Source organism: Podarcis filfolensis (assembly GCF_964270895.1).
Source record: "Podarcis filfolensis genome assembly, chromosome: 8".
NCBI lineage: Eukaryota > Metazoa > Chordata > Lepidosauria > Squamata > Lacertidae > Podarcis > Podarcis filfolensis.
This window is the reverse complement of record NC_139611.1, coordinates 39,983,899-39,999,434: the sequence shown is the minus strand read 5'-3', so window position 1 is coordinate 39,999,434 and position 15,536 is coordinate 39,983,899. Positions and strand designations below refer to the sequence as shown.

General features: G+C 48.9%; 2 protein-coding genes across 6 annotated transcripts in view; one reads left to right on the top strand and one right to left on the bottom strand.

The window, feature by feature from the left end:
* Positions 1-823: 823 nt before the first annotated feature.
* Positions 824-7,101, bottom strand: SPATA2L (spermatogenesis associated 2 like). 2 transcript variants are annotated; one of them, XM_083625785.1, is made up of 3 exons: positions 6,928-7,101; positions 3,929-4,238; positions 824-2,866 (listed from the first exon to the last, which is right to left on the bottom strand). In XM_083625785.1, the coding sequence occupies exons 2-3, from the start codon at positions 4,235-4,237 to the stop codon at positions 1,781-1,783; spliced, it is 1,395 nt and encodes a 464-aa protein (XP_083481911.1). In that variant the 5' UTR covers position 4,238; positions 6,928-7,101; the 3' UTR covers positions 824-1,780. The 2 variants fall into 2 exon arrangements, with proteins under 2 accessions (XP_083481911.1, XP_083481910.1); XM_083625784.1 differs by lacking the exon at positions 6,928-7,101 and adding an exon at positions 6,717-6,844.
* A 3,419-nt stretch (positions 7,102-10,520) lies between these two features.
* The window catches only part of KIAA0513, a 50,859-nt gene continuing 45,843 nt past the window's right edge, over positions 10,521-15,536 (top strand). For 2 of the 4 annotated variants that reach the window (XM_083626346.1, XM_083626343.1), the window contains exon 1: positions 10,521-10,805. The gene's annotated coding sequence lies outside the window, so the exon portion shown is untranslated. Of the gene's footprint in view, positions 10,817-10,888; positions 10,968-15,536 lie in introns of those variants that run through there. The other 2 variants (XM_083626344.1, XM_083626347.1) reach the window with 2 other exon arrangements.

Below are 15,536 nucleotides of genomic sequence, written 5' to 3'. Positions count from 1 at the left end.
AGTGACACTGGGAAGACTAGGTGGCCAAGGAGGAAAGTGTGGGAGGGAAGTTTTCAGAACAGCCTTGAAAACAACTACTGTAATAGATAAGTGCATCTTTTACTTCTGGAAGTGCTTGTATTTAATGATCAGAAAATTCTGATCGGTTAACTCCATGATACGTATGCAGCTGCTTTATACTAAGCCAAACAGCTAGCAGTAGCTTCAACTTTTCCAGACCTGGGAGCCAGCTTTAACCTAAGCATGCTTTCGGAGATGGAATTCTTAATATTTTACCATATATTTCTATGGTGGTAGCATGATATCCCCACCCCATGGGACAAATCACCTGTCAATCATCTAATGTCATGCTTTCAGCAGGGAGTAGCTGCTCAGTCCAGTTGCCCACAGAAAACCTGGTTGTGCAGCTGTGTCTCTCCCTGCCCCATATATGACGTCACATATGACATCAGGTGGGAGGCAGGTGAACGTGGTTTGAGAAAAATGGAAACCCTGAGCCAAACAGAGACCCTAGTCCAGGCCAAATTTGACCAAAGAGCCAGAGGTTCCAAAGCCCTATGCTAGTTGATCCCAGTGTACCAGCTGAAGACCAATGATCTAGCCTAATATTGTCTATTTGCCAGGGTCTCTGGCAGAGAGAAGTTGCTACCCAGTCCTTTTAAATCATTGCTGCTCAGACCCCCTGCATGCAACACAGCAGCTCTACCCCTGAGCTACGTAGTCCCCAACTGGGTTCCTTCCAGTGAGGATTCAAACTCTGGAACTCAACTACCCACACTACTGGGAGGTGGGGGAAGGGAGAAAAGAAATCCAGAGAACAAAGGAGATTACACTTCTGTTTATTTTGCACCTCTGCTTCTGTAAGCCACCAGGGAGATGCTGAGTGCCTCTGAGGGCTTGGGAACAGCTCTGCCCCTGCCTAGTAGCAGAAGACTCAAACCCAGCATTAAGGCTTTTCCGGCACTGTCTCAACCTCCAGTGGAGAGCCACAAGGATTCAGGAAAAGGTATAAACAAGGAGAGGCAACCTCCACCCCCTCCTGTAATCTCAGCCCATCTTCTCTCATGGCAGCTCCCTATAGTAGCTCCCCCCCCCCAACCTTGGTACCCTCCAGATGTCTTCCACTACAGTTCCCATCAGCCCCAGCATTCTAATGCTCTGCTGGCTGCAGACGGTGGGAACTGTAGTGCAAAACAACTGGATGGCACCCAGTTGGGGAAACGCTGCCCTTTGGAATATACAAAGAGGGAGCAGATGAGCATCATGTAAAACTTCATTGTGCCCTGATATTACAAAAGATGGATTCTGCCAGAGGGGTGTGCATGTCCTAACATGTCAATTGACTCGCCATTTCTTGTCAGCCTACTGGAACCACTTTCAGATGAAGCAGTGCCCCCTCAAATGCTCAGTGGAAAGGATGAGGGAAGCGGAGGGGGGAGAATCTCACCTGTTCAGCAAACACTACTGTGGGAGACTGTTTAGGACTGGATCCCCACCCCCCAACAAATTTGTTCACCTAAATCCTCAAAATATTCAGGATTTGAGTAAAGTCCTTTTGGCAGGTGAAAGAGAATGTATGCTGAAAAGTGAATGTCTGGCTGTTTTTTCCTCTGAAACAAAAATAAGGGAAAGTGTTTTTCAGAAAACCGAGAGGGAAGGCCTAGGAGAGGGGGGACGAAAAGCAGACTGTGCGGTTCTAGGTGAAGCCTCAGAACTGCAGAGGAGGCAGCTTTTCTGTCCAAGGTCCGGTTGATGCCCTGGTGGGTTCTCCCAGCACGCGCTATTGCCAGACTCCCGGCAGCCCCTCGTGCAGCAGCTTGTCCACCTCTGTCCTCTGCAGCCAGAGGCGCTGCTGCTTCTCGCTTTGCAGCTCTTCCATGTGGTGGCTGCTCCGGCAGACCTGTGCTCCGTCGCAGCTGCCGCCGTGCAGCAACCTGCAGGTGTTGCAGCAGGAGGCCGGGAGGGTGCCCGGGCGCATGCACGAATGCAGGTGATAGCGCGGCGGCTCTGTCGGGGACATCCCCGCGCCCGGCACCAGAGCTCGGTGCATCCCCGTGGGGCTCAGCTGGGGGCTCCTTGGCTGCCTTGCTGAGGGAGAGGCTGGGCTGCTGCCCCGGTGGAGCTGGGGGCCACCAGGGCTGTCGTAGTGAGGGCTGGGAGACAAGAAGCGGCTTCCCGGAGGCGTGGGGTAGTCCTCTTCCGTAGTTCTGCTGAGCTCCCGCCGCAGGGAGATAAAGGAGAAGGAGGTCTCCAGATCGGGGCCCTCTGAGACTGGGATCCCATTGCCGTATGGTGGCTCCTCCGGGCCCAGCACCCACATCTTGTTCCTGTTCTCCGCAAGCCCCTGTGGAGTCTGGAAGTGCTGCTCTCTGCTCCGCAACCGGGGGCTGCTGCGCTCACAGAGGGGGATGGGGTGCTGGTGCTGCTGCGATGACAATGGCAATGGCAACCTAGGTCCCAAAGGGTCGCCATACGGGCCCTGCCCTTCTGGACTCTCCCTGTACAAGTCTATTGCATCAGCCGGCTCCACACGGAAATCTCTGCCCCTAGGCCAGCGCACCAGGCTCTGCAACTTGGCCACACAGTTCTCTAGGCTGCCTTTGGCTTCCCTGCGGGCCTGGAGAAGGTCTTCAGGTGAAGCGGCGTACGGCTCCAGCTCCCGCACGATCTTCCCCAGGATCTCGCACTCGACCCTGGCTGCAAAAAAGCAGCAGGCTGCAGCGAGGAGGCTGGCACTCGGGGGCAGCTGGGCGATGACCAGGTGGAGGCTGTCTCTCGGGATGTAGCCCAGCCGGCGGAAACTCCTGGTGATGTCGGCCTCAGGCAGGACTCCCTGGAGGACGTGCACGTAAACACCTGAGAAGGTCTGCAGAGAAAGACACAGTGGTTAATGCCCTGCATTGCTCGTCACACAAATTTAATACTGTTACTTATTTACAGCATTTGCTGACCGCTTGGTCACAAAGCAATTTACACAGCCATCCATAAAACAATCCAGTGTTCAAAATAATACAAGGTTGTAGCCAATGCTAGTCCTACTCAAAGCAGACCCACTGAAGTAAATGAACATGACTACCTTAAGCTCATTAATTTCAGTAGCTCTTCTGTGAATATGACTAGTTTTGGATACAACTCACAGTGTTTCAAGCACACAAAAACCACAAGTTTGTTTGTTCGTTCAGTGACTAGGCATGGTACACAGCAACAATATTATCTTTGTATTATGCATGAGATTATACATGCTGCCCAGCTGTCATTGACCGGTAACAGGGCCTTCTCTGTGGTGGCTCCCTGTTTGCAGAATGCTCTCTCTGGATGAAGCACATTTGTCTCTGGTTATTAACTTTCAGGAGGAACTTAAGAACATTTCTGTTTACCCTGGCATCTGATGGCTGAAAGCTACAGTTACTGAAAATGAGTATGAAATTTATCCATGCTGTGAAATTAGCAGCTGTGGGAGTATGAGACTGGTTTTTTAAAAAAATTTAAAAAGGAAGTTTTAAATTTGTTTTTATTTTAGATTTAATTGCATTGTTTCTACCATTTTGCTATTTGCTACCCTGGACTCCTTTAGGAGGAAAAGCAGGACAGAAATTTAATGATTCCTTCAGTTCTCTGGAAGAGAAGCAGACTCAGGATTTCAGCTGTGAATATTACTACTCTGACTGGGACAGGAAACAATCAGGAAACTGAGGAAAAGGTGCTGAGAGGCTAAGTAAACCTCTGCACACCAATGAATGGAAGGTGGTTGGCTTTATTTTTATACATTGCACATCTGTATGTGAGGTGAGCTGCTCTTTGCATGATTTGGAAGGAAGGAATTCAAATATGTAAAATAAACAACTGTTTCTGTCTGCAATATAGCAGAATCCTGTGTGGCCTCCTCCCTCTGCCCCCACAATGCCTGACTTCCCCCCACAATGCTCACTTTTATGGTTCCAAATTCCTTGCGCCAGGGGAAGAAGTAAAGATGGACTGCTGCCAGTTCCAGCACCTCAAAGGCCCGGCCAAGATTCTGGAGCGCCAGTCCCAGATCCAGCTGTCCTCGCAGGGCCGAGGCAAGCATGGCGAAGGTGTCCTCCCCTCTCAGGGCACTGTGAACTTCTGGATCCTCCAGCAGTTGCCGCCACATCCGCTCCTTCAGGGACGAGTCAGTGCAGATGCCAGTGTGGCCCTGGTGGAAATTGTTCTCCAAGCACTGACGATACTTCTCCTGCAGCGCCGCTCCAGGAGACATCCTGCAGTGGGAAAAGAGCAAAGCCCTGAACCTGGTCCCATTTGAAATTCCGTCAATCAAATCAGCCTATGACTACGAGTGGGATTGCCAAGCAAATGAATTCAGCCATCAAGCCCATAAAACAGAGCCTTGTATACTGCACAGGATGGTTGTTGTTTTGATTTACAAAAGCCATGGATGAGTTTTCCCGCTGCAAAGAAAATACCCATGCCAAATATATATATAAAATTCCGCCCCCAGAAGCCCTTTAACATAAGCTGCATTCCATAAATAGGCTGATGCAGTATGGGCAGATATTCTTCATTTGCATGTGCATTCTCACTTCTCATGTTTTCTTTTCAATGCCATATGCACATGCATGCAAAGGGTAATGTAACTGCAAGCAGGAGGTGGTGATAATGGTCAAGTGATGGGAAAGGGAATTTTAAGTGTATTGATTCATTTCAATCATTTCTACCCTGCCTTTTAGAGGTTAAACCCTCATGGTTTTTATAGAATGATGCCCTAGTATACAGAGGAATGCTACTGTCTGACCTGACTGCTGGAGATTTTGGCAGAAAAAATGTGTTCTCAAGATCATTACTGGCTCATCAGTGAGAATTTGGCTATTCCCTTTCTCTCATCTATCCCAAACTGTTGGCACTCACACACTTCCCCAATTGTCCTCTTGCTTTTTTCAAGCACTGATTAAGTTTCCAGCAGAGTTGCTGCACAGAGCTCTGGTGTACAAACTGACAGCTGGTATTGCAGAGGAATGACAAGTGATCATTTTGGTTAGGATGCCACTGACAATGGAACTCCCCCCATCTTCTGTGTTACTTGTTCAATTTTTATCTTCACTCTCTCCACCAGCTCTACTCCATCCTCCTGCAACCTGGTGTCCTCCATATTTTTGGGACTCTGACTCCCCATATGCCTTGCCAGTGACCATGTTGGCTGAGGCTGATGGGAGCTGTGGTCCAAAAGATCTGCTGTCCTCCAGAAGATGCTTACTCTGGAGAAACTGACAAGGTGCATGGCTGGGCGAGGGGGTGGGAAGGAGGGGAGAAGTCTTGCCAATTTCACCACATTGCCTTTTAAATATGTCTCTACATTCTCCACCACTAAAACGAAAGTAAGTCCTTGTGAGAATATCTATATCAAAATATGCACACTGTATAGTATGCCAAGACTGTTCCGATTAGGAATAAGAGTTAGGAAATATTTGCTTCCACACTTCAGTCACATTCAGTTCATTGGTAGAGCATCAGCTTTGCATGCAGAGGTTCCAAGGTTCAACATCTCCAAGTAGGGATGGGAGAGACCCCTGCTTGAAACCCTGGAGAACTGCTGAATACTGTGGGACTCTGCCTGCCACCCTGAGCTCCCTGCCCTTTGGTTGCCACTCTGTGGCTTCCGCCTCTTTCCCTCCATATGTCTGGGAGCCAAAAAGCCAAGCCAGTCACCACAGCCACGGCTCAGAGAGAGAGGGTGGAAGACAGCCACCCTGGGGACTAGAGCACGTGAGCCAGACAGGGGACAGCCCTTGCCCCAAGACAAGTTGTTGGCACTTCTTTGCCAACACTTGCTACGTTCATGGCTTCTGAGTATGTGGCTGTCTTCTGGAAGAAGCCCTGCTGTTAGTGCATAGCGCCACAGACAACAATACATAGTTGTCAACCCAGTTCCTGAACTAACAAGGTAAGTTGCTATGGGAGCACTTTAGAATCAAAGCCCCACAAATAGCTCTTAAAAATAACAATGTGAAAAGATCCAAGCCCAACAGAGGGAGACTCTCGGAGAGTTAACCACCCACCAGATCACAAGTGCTGAGAATGAGAGACTTGAGGGAGATAGCTTTGCTTTTGCATGTGGGGGAGGGGGGGCGCAGGAGGGCAAATCTATGGGAGAGAGTCCTGTCACAGCCTCAAGGTGGTAGTGGGGCACATCGTAAGTTCTTCCAGTGAAAGGGGGAGAAGTTGTGCTGTTATGATTATGTGGGTACTGTGGCTTTGCAGGGAAATAGGGACAGAATCATAGGGCAAAACAGCGGGGCATCACCAGCGTGGGTGCCCAATACATAAATCAGTGGGAGACCGTTGGAGTAAACCACATGAAAACCCCGTAGTACTTTAGGAAACCCCTAATAGATCATGAATCATTATTTCAAAAAGTGCCTCACCCACACTAATTTCCTGTTAGTCTGCTCCAATAGCCTTATCTTAAATTCTACCACAACTTCTCTGGACCGTATGCCAACATAAAGTGTGCCAGCCTTTAAGGTGCCACAAGGCGCTTCTCGTTCATGCCTGGTAGGGGCTGTACAGAAAATAAAGACAAACATCGTTCCACCAGCAGGTCCCGACATCAGAAGAGACCCGCTGGCTCAGAAGATGCCACTATCACCCTGGCAGACTTTCAGGTGTCACAGGGCTGTTGGTCGCTGCTGCTGCTGCACTAGACAAGGAGGTTTGAAGGCGGGGGGCGGCAGTATGCCTACCACTTGGGGGGATCCCAGGTAAAGGGCTCGTATTCGGTGGGTTGGGGTCTGCAGAGCCTGAAAGAGCCCCCTCGCAAGGCGAGGAAGGGAGCGCCTCTTCGTCCCGCTGGAACGTCATTGGGGGCTGAGTCAAACACCCCCGCCTCACAAGTTTCCCTCGCACGCCCCCGCAAATCTGGCCGGTTGGGATTCGAACTCGCGCCCCGCTCACCTGCCAGCGCTAGCTCCTTGGCCCCCTTCTCTCGGTCTCTCACTCTCTTTCCCTTTTGGGCTCGCTCCTGTCACTTCCGGTTCTTCTTTGCCCCGCCCTTCCCGAGAGGAGATTACGTCAAGTCTCAGGAGCCGGCCGTTAACCTTTTCCTTGCGGCACTGAAGGATTTGTTTTTTAAATCTTAAAGGAACGGGTTAAAAAAAAGTTTTTAAAATCATAATTATAATAGCACACAAAAAAGAATGTTATAATATCATTGGCAGGTATTGCAAATAAATGTTTGTGTATTTCAGACAAATGTCCCAGTTATATTTAATTAATTTATTGCTATCCATTTCTAGAGGAGGGCTAAATCATTTTTTTAAAAGAGAGCTCATTACCTTCAGGTTTACAATCTAAGAAGGGATGACACAAAGTTGGAAAGGTGCATTTAGGTAACCCACCCCAAACAGTTTAGGGACCCAAAGATTAAAACCAGCATTTTGAACTGGACCTAGAAACACACTGGTAGCCAGAGCAATTGGTGCAGAAGTGTTGCATGATCAGACCGTGTCTGCGTAACAGTCAAATCTAGGGAATTAAAAACAGATCTTGGTAACTTAGCATGATTGTTCCATGGGATACACCCCAAACTGCTATCAAATCGCAGATTACATCTATCACACAGACTAAGCTGTAAAAATCAAAGTCACCATAAAAATGCACATAACATTGGTAGCCCATGAACTGAGACACAAATGTCACAAATCCCATACTTCATGATGCCACTAGGGCATTAAAACATGGAGCAGGCCCCTTCAAGGAGGGACTTTTGCAGTACTGGATGGTGTATATAAGCCAGAGCTTTTCCACCTTTTGGGTCCACTGCTCCCTTGACCAACTAAATTCTATCAGTGGCACCCCTGTGGGGCTCAGGAGCTGTTATGTACTGAGTTGAATAGGATCCAAACTGCAGCAGTCTGATTGGTCCTAGAACAATAGGATCCAAAAGGCAGCAGTCTGATTGGTCCTAGAACAATAGGATTCAGAATGCAGCAGTCTGATTGGTCCTAGAACAATGCAGCAGTATGATTGGTTGGCAGGAACCACCCAATCATGCTCCAGATAGAAGTGAATCCACAACCTGATTGGCTTACAGTAGAATTCCGGAATTAGCCAATCATGTGCAGCCCATTGTGTAAATAATGTATATAAAGCAGATACTTTGAGGGGACTTTCAGTCATTCCTCCTCACCACTATGAGCTGAATAAAGGGCATGAAATCACTTTGCGACTCTGAGTATATTTCAGGAGCCCAGTTATGTCACCCCTTGCCTGCAGAGCTGGCAGCTCCTCACCCCTCCCTTGTGGAGGGTTCCCTCAGCCTCCTCTCTTCTCCCCTGTCCTTGGGAGTCCTTTGCACAGCTGCAGCTGCCACCCCGGTCTCTGAGCTGCCCTCCCCCCACCCCAAAGAGAGGCGCCTCCTCACAATGCCCTACAGGGGCCTGGGAAGCACCCCCTGGCCAGCCCCAGAGGCACCATTCACCTGGGGAGCTTGTAGCCAGAGTTGCTGCAACAAACAGTTGTGCAAGCGTTTGGGAGGCAGACATGAGAGGGCATCAGAGGAAAGGGCCAGTGTTGCCCGCGGCACCTCTGACCATCATTCAAGGCATCCCAGGGTGCCACGGCACACTGGTTGAAAACCACTGAGAGAAGCCAATGCATGCCCCAAGTCTTCTTCAGTCTTGAAGAATATCATAGCTAACATCATAACAAAACATATGGCTGGCATGGTGCAGCCTGATCCTATGCACACTTACTTGGAAGAAAAGCCTGCTGTGTTCGGTTAGGCAGGGTAGTTCCCTAAAAAGTGTGCATTTAAACCCATCCAGTTCTAGAAATCCAGCAGCAGCTCCCAATAAAACCTCAACCCCTTGGTAGAACATCTGCCTTGCATGCCAAAGGTCCCAAGTTCCATCCCCAGCATATCCAGGTAGGGCAGGGAAAGGTTCCCCAGTCTGGAATCTTGGTGAGTTGCTGCCAGTCAGTGTAGGCAATACTGAGCTAGATGGACCAATGGGTCTGGACTCTGTATAAAGGCAGCTTCATATGTTCCTACCTGCCTTTCCATCACTGGCTTCTAGCAAAAGACAGCTTTTGTTTGTAAATCAAAAGACCTGCAGCAGAGGGCGCATTTGCTTTGAGAAATAAGCTTTTTCCTGATGCAACTGGAAACCTCCAAGCTGTGAAAGGGGCGAGGGGCACAATGCTGAGGAACAGGACAGTTCTTCTGTCTTTCCTTACAGGGTTCTGCTAGAAATCCTGCCTTTATTACCTTTACAGTACTTTTTATTACAATTATTTATTTCCTAGGTAAATGGATTTTAGAATTGCTAAGCCTGATTTGTATTCATTTGCTATGCTTTTATTGTACAGTGCTTAAAACAAAAATTGTCATGAGCTGTTTTGCAGGCCTTCTTGGGAGAGCTAGTGTGGTATAATGGTTCAAGTATAGGACTAGGACCTGGGACGCCAGCGTTCAAATTCCTGCTCAGCCATTAAACAGTCTCTCAGCCTAAACATACTTCACAGGGTTGTTGTGAGAATAAAATGGGGAGAAAGTAGTGTGTGTGTGTGTGTGTGTGTGTGTGTGTATGTTTGTAAGTAAGTTCGTAAGTAAGTAAGGCAGGATAAACAGAAATCGAATGAATAAATCTGGTGCATGTTTTCTCATAAGTACAGAGTTCAATGGTGCTTACTCCTAAGTAGGCGTGTGTACAGGGCTGCAGCCAGTGTGGAGCAAGTGTATGCAGGTGTCTCCAAAAGTAAATCCCTGTTGGAGAGTGTCCATGGTGGCTCGTTGGAACTGGTAGGGTGGAAGGCAGGGAGGAGGCAACATGAGGAGGAGGAGGAAGGTGACAGACAGGGCTACCCTCAGGATGTTGTAAGAAAGAAGACAGGCAGGTTTATGCAACTATGCATGGCATGGAGAAGGTGGATAGAGGAAAGTTTTATTCCTACTCTCACAACACTAGAAGCCGCGGACATCCTTTGAAGCTGAGTGTTGGCAGATTCAGGATGGATAAAAGACTTCTTCATGCAGCTAAGCTATGGAACTTGCTTCCACAAGAGGCAGTGATGGCCACCAACTTTGATGGCTTTAAAAGAGGATTGGACAATTACATGGACAAGGCTATCAGTGGCTACTAGCCATAATGGGTATGCTCCACCTCCAATGTCAGGGGCAGTAATGCTTCTGAATACCAGTTGTTGGGGTTCTGCTTGAGGGTTTCCCACAGGCATCTGGTCGGCCACTGCCAGAATAAGATGCTGGGCTAGATGGCCTGACCCAGCAGACCCTTTTTATGTTCAAGTGGGGACAACTGGACTCAAGGATGTGTGCTTGTGAATCGCAGCTCAGTCCACTGCAGATTGACCCCACAACAAGCCTCTCTGACCTCCAGAGGTCTAAGGCTACACCCACACCATGCATTTAATGCCAACTGAAAGCACGTTGTCCCCCCCCCCCCCAAGAATCCTGGGAACTTTAGTTTGTTAAGAGTGCTGCAAACTACAGTTCCCATGGTTCTTTTTTCCGGGGGACCATGTGCTTTGAAAGTGTTCTACCTGAATGGTTGTGGCTAAGACCTTATTAACGCGGGAGGGACTGCAGCAGTCCGCTCACTTCCCCCGGCGGGGCGGCTGCAACCTTTACCGAGCTGCCCGCCCACCTCCCGCTCAGGCTTCCCCGGCCCCTCCTCTGAACCTTCTCACGTGGCAGCCACTGTGCCGCCTCCTTCCCCGGCCGCGGCTCCGAGTCTGCGCCCTTCCGCTCGCTCAGTTCGCAAGAGGAGGGAGAAGACGCGCAGCCGGACGCACGGAGGGCGCTGTAGCAGGAGGTAAGGCGCAGGTGGGCGCAACCGACTTTCTGGGGGGTGGGGCGCAAGCAGAAACAGGGATTCGCGCTGGGAGAACTCCCTTTGCAAATCGGGCGCTGCAGCGTACAGACCACTACGGGGCATATGCAGAGTGCCTTTGCTTGCATTCCGTGGAGTAGAGAGGTGCGAGGCGTCGTGGTCCCCTCTCCGATTTAAACAGGGGAGCAGGTAAAGCTGAAGGGCCTGGGGGTTGGGGACTCCACAGAGAGGCGGAGCGCGCTTCTGGAAAAGCCTAGCCCCCCTGCCTACCGTTAGAGAGCAATTATTGGTGACGTGTTGCATGGATTCCCTTCTGCTTAGTTTCTGGAGATGGCTGTCAGCCCTCTGGTGTATGTTTGTCTTCCTCTAGTGTTGGGCTTCCCAGATACATCCTGGGAGAAGAGGATGCTTGGCTGGATCTGCCTTTGGCCTGACCCAGCAGCCTCTTCTTAGGCTCTTGTGTGAAATTCTGTAGAGCTGCTGCCACTCAGCTGTGTAGCCAGTACAGAGCTAGCTGGACCAGTGGTCTGAGGCATCTTATTCCATCGCGGTGTTTTTTATTTGTTTCATCCATTGATCCAGCCCTTCAAATTGCATTGGCTAGCTGGCTGGGCAAGAGAGCGCTTCTAAGCATTTAAAGAGTGCCTCAGATTCCCTGTAAGTGCAGATTATTTATTTATATTATTTATTAACAGCAGGGAATAAATGGCACTGCCCAAAATTTTTTTAGAAACCGAAAAATATTGTGTGTGTTTTTTTTGTTTTGTTTTTTGGAATGGGTAGTGTCATTTGTGAATTTGGAGCCATCACACCAAAAATGGAGTGAAGTCTTGATTCAAAATGGCGCCTGGCTTCCAAACGTCAACGAAGACCCCGCCCCCACCTTGGGAACCCTTGCGACCAAGTTTGGCGGTGATATCTTCAGAGGCATTCAAACCTATAGAGACCAAAGGGACAGACAAACCACTTTGCAAATTATATAGTGGATTGCGTTTATATTTCACCTTTCCTCCAGTGAGCTGAAGGTATTGTAGATGGCTTCCCCACTCCCTTCATATCATTGCAGCCCGATGAGGTACATTAGGCCGAGAGTTGGTGACTGACCCAAGATCCCCCAATGAGCTTCACTGCCGAGTGGAGATTTGACACACCACATTGGCTTTCGTGGGATATGGTGCTACCTGGCAGCACAGATGTGTAAAATCCACTGACAGCTATTAAAATACTGTTTTCCTCTCCACTTGGTATAATTTTCAAGATAGCAGCTGACAAGCCAGGTATCTTATCCACCTGCTGAAAGGCTTAGTGTGGCCAGTAGGACAGGCATCATAGCATGACTGCAGCTTCTCACTAGCCAGCTGTGTGCACACTATACATGTAAAGCATGTCTCCACCCACCCAAAGAATTGTAGGCACTGTAGTTTAAGGGTGCTGGGAGGGGTAAACTACAGTTCCCAGGATTCTTGGGGGAAGCAATGTATGGTGTGTAGATAGCCTGTGCCTTCGTCCTTGCTAAGTAAAGGGTCTGACGGCATGGGGTGATTGATGGGGATGGGGGGCGTTGAATTGGAGGCACGTGACATTAGGCAGTCTCTGCCAGCAAGTTCTTCGTACTAGCTCCTGAACAGGAGCAGTCTATCTGAGCTGTGAGAACTTTGAATTGCAGTAGCTACCATCCTAGACAGTCCAGTTATTCTGAAGCCTCCCTAAATGCTTATTCTCTCTGTATGTATAATTGTGAGTCTTCTCCGGGCATAGATATAGTCTGCAGGGGCTGGTTAAACCGTTGGCTTCAGCTGTTGAATTATTGCTATTCTTACTTGTGGGCCTCCTTAGACTTCTGGCAGGCCACTGTGAGAACAGGATATGGACTAGATGGGCCAGTGGCCTGATCCAACTGGAGAGCTCTTATGTTAAGCCTGTCAGGCCTCTGGAGAGCTCATTAAGGCACCTTATTTCCCTGGATTCCCTGGATTCAGCATTTAGTACTTTTGAGATAGGCTGTCTCTGAACATGGAGGCTTTGTTTATTGTGGCATTGTAGGTTAAACCACAGATCCTAGGACTTGCCAATCGGAAGGTTGGCGGTTCGAATCCCCGCGATGGGGTTAGCTCCTGTTGCTCGGTCCCTGCTACTGCCAACCTAGCAGTTCAAAAGCACGCAGTGCAAGTAGATAAATAGGTACCGCTCCAGTGGGAAGGTAAACGGCGTATCCGTGCGCTGCTCTGGTTCGCCAGAAATGGCTTAGTCATGCTGGCCACATGACCCGGAAGCTGTATGCTGGCTCCCTCAGCCAGTAAAGCGAGATGAACGCCGCAACCCCAGAGTCATCCACAACTGGACCTAACGGTCAGGGGTCCCTTTACCTTACTTTTCAGATAGGCTGCCTCTGAACATGGAGGCTTTGTTTATTGTGATTGGCCTGTATCCTCAGCGTTGATTCAGTAGAATTTCAGGTTCAACCGATTCTGGAATAAATGTCTCCTTTCTGTGAAGTCTCTCTTGGATTAAAATGGTTTCCACTGGCTGATTGTAGCTTTGTTCTCTTCTTCACCTTTCACTCCTGATTACTCTTAATAGGTGCAAATTGCCTTTGATCCTTGCAAGATCTTTTATCTGCTATGGCTGGTGTTTGCCTTGGCTAGGCAGTAGGGTTTTTGGAAAAGGAGTGTGGGGAGGGATCCCAGTTGTGACAGCTGGTATGTAGAAAGATCCTAGGAAAAGCTGTTCTAAAAACAACAAAGCAAGAAGAAACTTTCTTTGAATTTTGGCACAGCTTTGGCAAGCAAGGTGCTGTTTCTATACAATAGTTAATTAAAAACCTTTGGGATGGTTCTGAGGCTAAGATATTCCTGCAAAGGGAAGAGAAAAGTTGTTTGCAATATATTTCCTGGAGGAGAGAGAAAGCAGGGCAAAAGTCCTTTTGCAGCAGACTATGGTCTCATGGAGCAGAGGATGCTTTGCTGCATGGTGCTGAGGTGAGCTGGGATGAGTGAAAATGGACAGAGACAAGTCCCCCCCCCTCGCTTAATGCAAGAACCTGGGGCCATCTAATCAAGTTGAAGGTTGGAAGATTCAGGATAGACAAAAAGTACTTCGTCATGCAGCACATAATTAAACTGTGGAATTTGCTCCCAGAAGAGGCAGTAATGGCTGCCAACTTGGATGGCTTTAAAAGAGGATTACACAGATTTCTGGAGGATAAGGCTATCAATGGCTACTAGTCATGATGGATATGTATTCCTTGCACTCTCAGAAGCAGCCTGCTTTTGAATGCCAGTTGCTGGGAATCCCAAGCGGGGAGACTTGCTGTTGCACTCAGGTCCTGGGGGGGGGGTCCATTGGGGAACCTGGTTGGCCACTGTGAGAACAGGATGGTGGTCCTTTAGCCTGATCCAGAAGGGCTCTTCTTGTATTCTTAAATGAAACAGTATGAAGTTACAGATTTCTGGAAAATGGGGGCTCTTTTGCCAAGGTATAAAAAGCCGGAGGGGGTGGGATGGTACCTGGATTGAGACAATAGATTTTAAAACATATATAAGTTTTTATAGTAGGACATAGGGGTATAAGAAGTTCTTTGCTGGATCTGACCAAAGTCTTGTTTAGTCCGGCATCTTGTTCTCCACAGTGGCCAATCAGGTGCTTCTGGAAAACTCAGAAACAAGAAAATGAACTTCCAAGGAAAAGTCTGCTCAGAGGTCCACACCTGTCCACTTTATACAACAGCACAGCATCAGGCCCTTTCTTTCAAACTGTTCACTGGGTCTGTCTAGATGCAGCATGATCTGTGTTCATAGGCAGGATCGTCTCACACTGCATGAATAGGGGCAACTATGTACAATTGTATTTGCTCACATGGATGCAGTCTATCAGCACAAACATTAATCTACTCCTTGGGGTTCTGTTGATGATCTCTTGCTTCCAACGCCTGTTGATGCTCGAGGCAAAGCACAGAACACCCCCACTACAGCGGCTATATCTAGTTCCTTCATATGAGTCCTGCATGACTCTTCCTTCTCCTCTCTTTTTAAAAGTAAACGCTGCATCATTGAAATTTTTTATAAGATTATAATCTTCAGGCCACTGGAGGCAAACCTTTAAAATAGGATGAGCAGAGGAAGGGGGGTGCGGTTGGTGCCGGCCGCCCCGGGTGTCACCACTGAGGGGAGGTGACAAAATGCCGGGTGGCACTCACCGTGGGGCCTACAGCTCGCTCAAGCCACCCCTCTCTCCTGAGAGAAACGTGGTGGCTTGGACGCCCGCAGGCTCAGTGCTGCCCCAAATGGACCAACCGCTGCCTCCCCCCCAGCTGTAGGGCAGCTGAGTGGGAGGAGGCAGGCAGACTCTGGAGGTCCCGCAGTGCGTCCCGCCCCTGGGCACACCGCCTTAGGCGCCAAAGCAGCTTCCTCCGTCGCTGGATGAGCAGGTGTATATTAAAAATGTATAAACTGGACCTTCATCCAAAAATGGATTTCAGGGCAGTATACATAAGAATCTGAAGCCACAGAATTGTAGAGTTGGATGAGACCCTGAGGATCATCAACCTCCCTCAATGCAGGAATATGCAGCTGTCCCTTACGGGGATCGAACCTGCAACCTTGGTGTTATCAGCACCCCACTTTAACCAACTGAGCCATCTCCAGTGCAAAATTAAAACAACAGAAAGTGTTAAACAGCAGTATGATAAATCTGAGAGGAATGAAAATACCTTAC

Bases quoted from the DNA above. Each gene is read 5' to 3' on its own strand.
- SPATA2L (XM_083625785.1), bottom strand. From the start codon at position 4,237: ATGTCTCCTGGAGCGGCGCTGCAGGAGAAGTATCGTCAGTGCTTGGAG. The intron at 2,867-3,928 runs GTGAGCATTGTG...CTTTCTCTGCAG, and splicing joins AGGAATTTGGAACCATAAAA to ACCTTCTCAGGTGTTTACGT.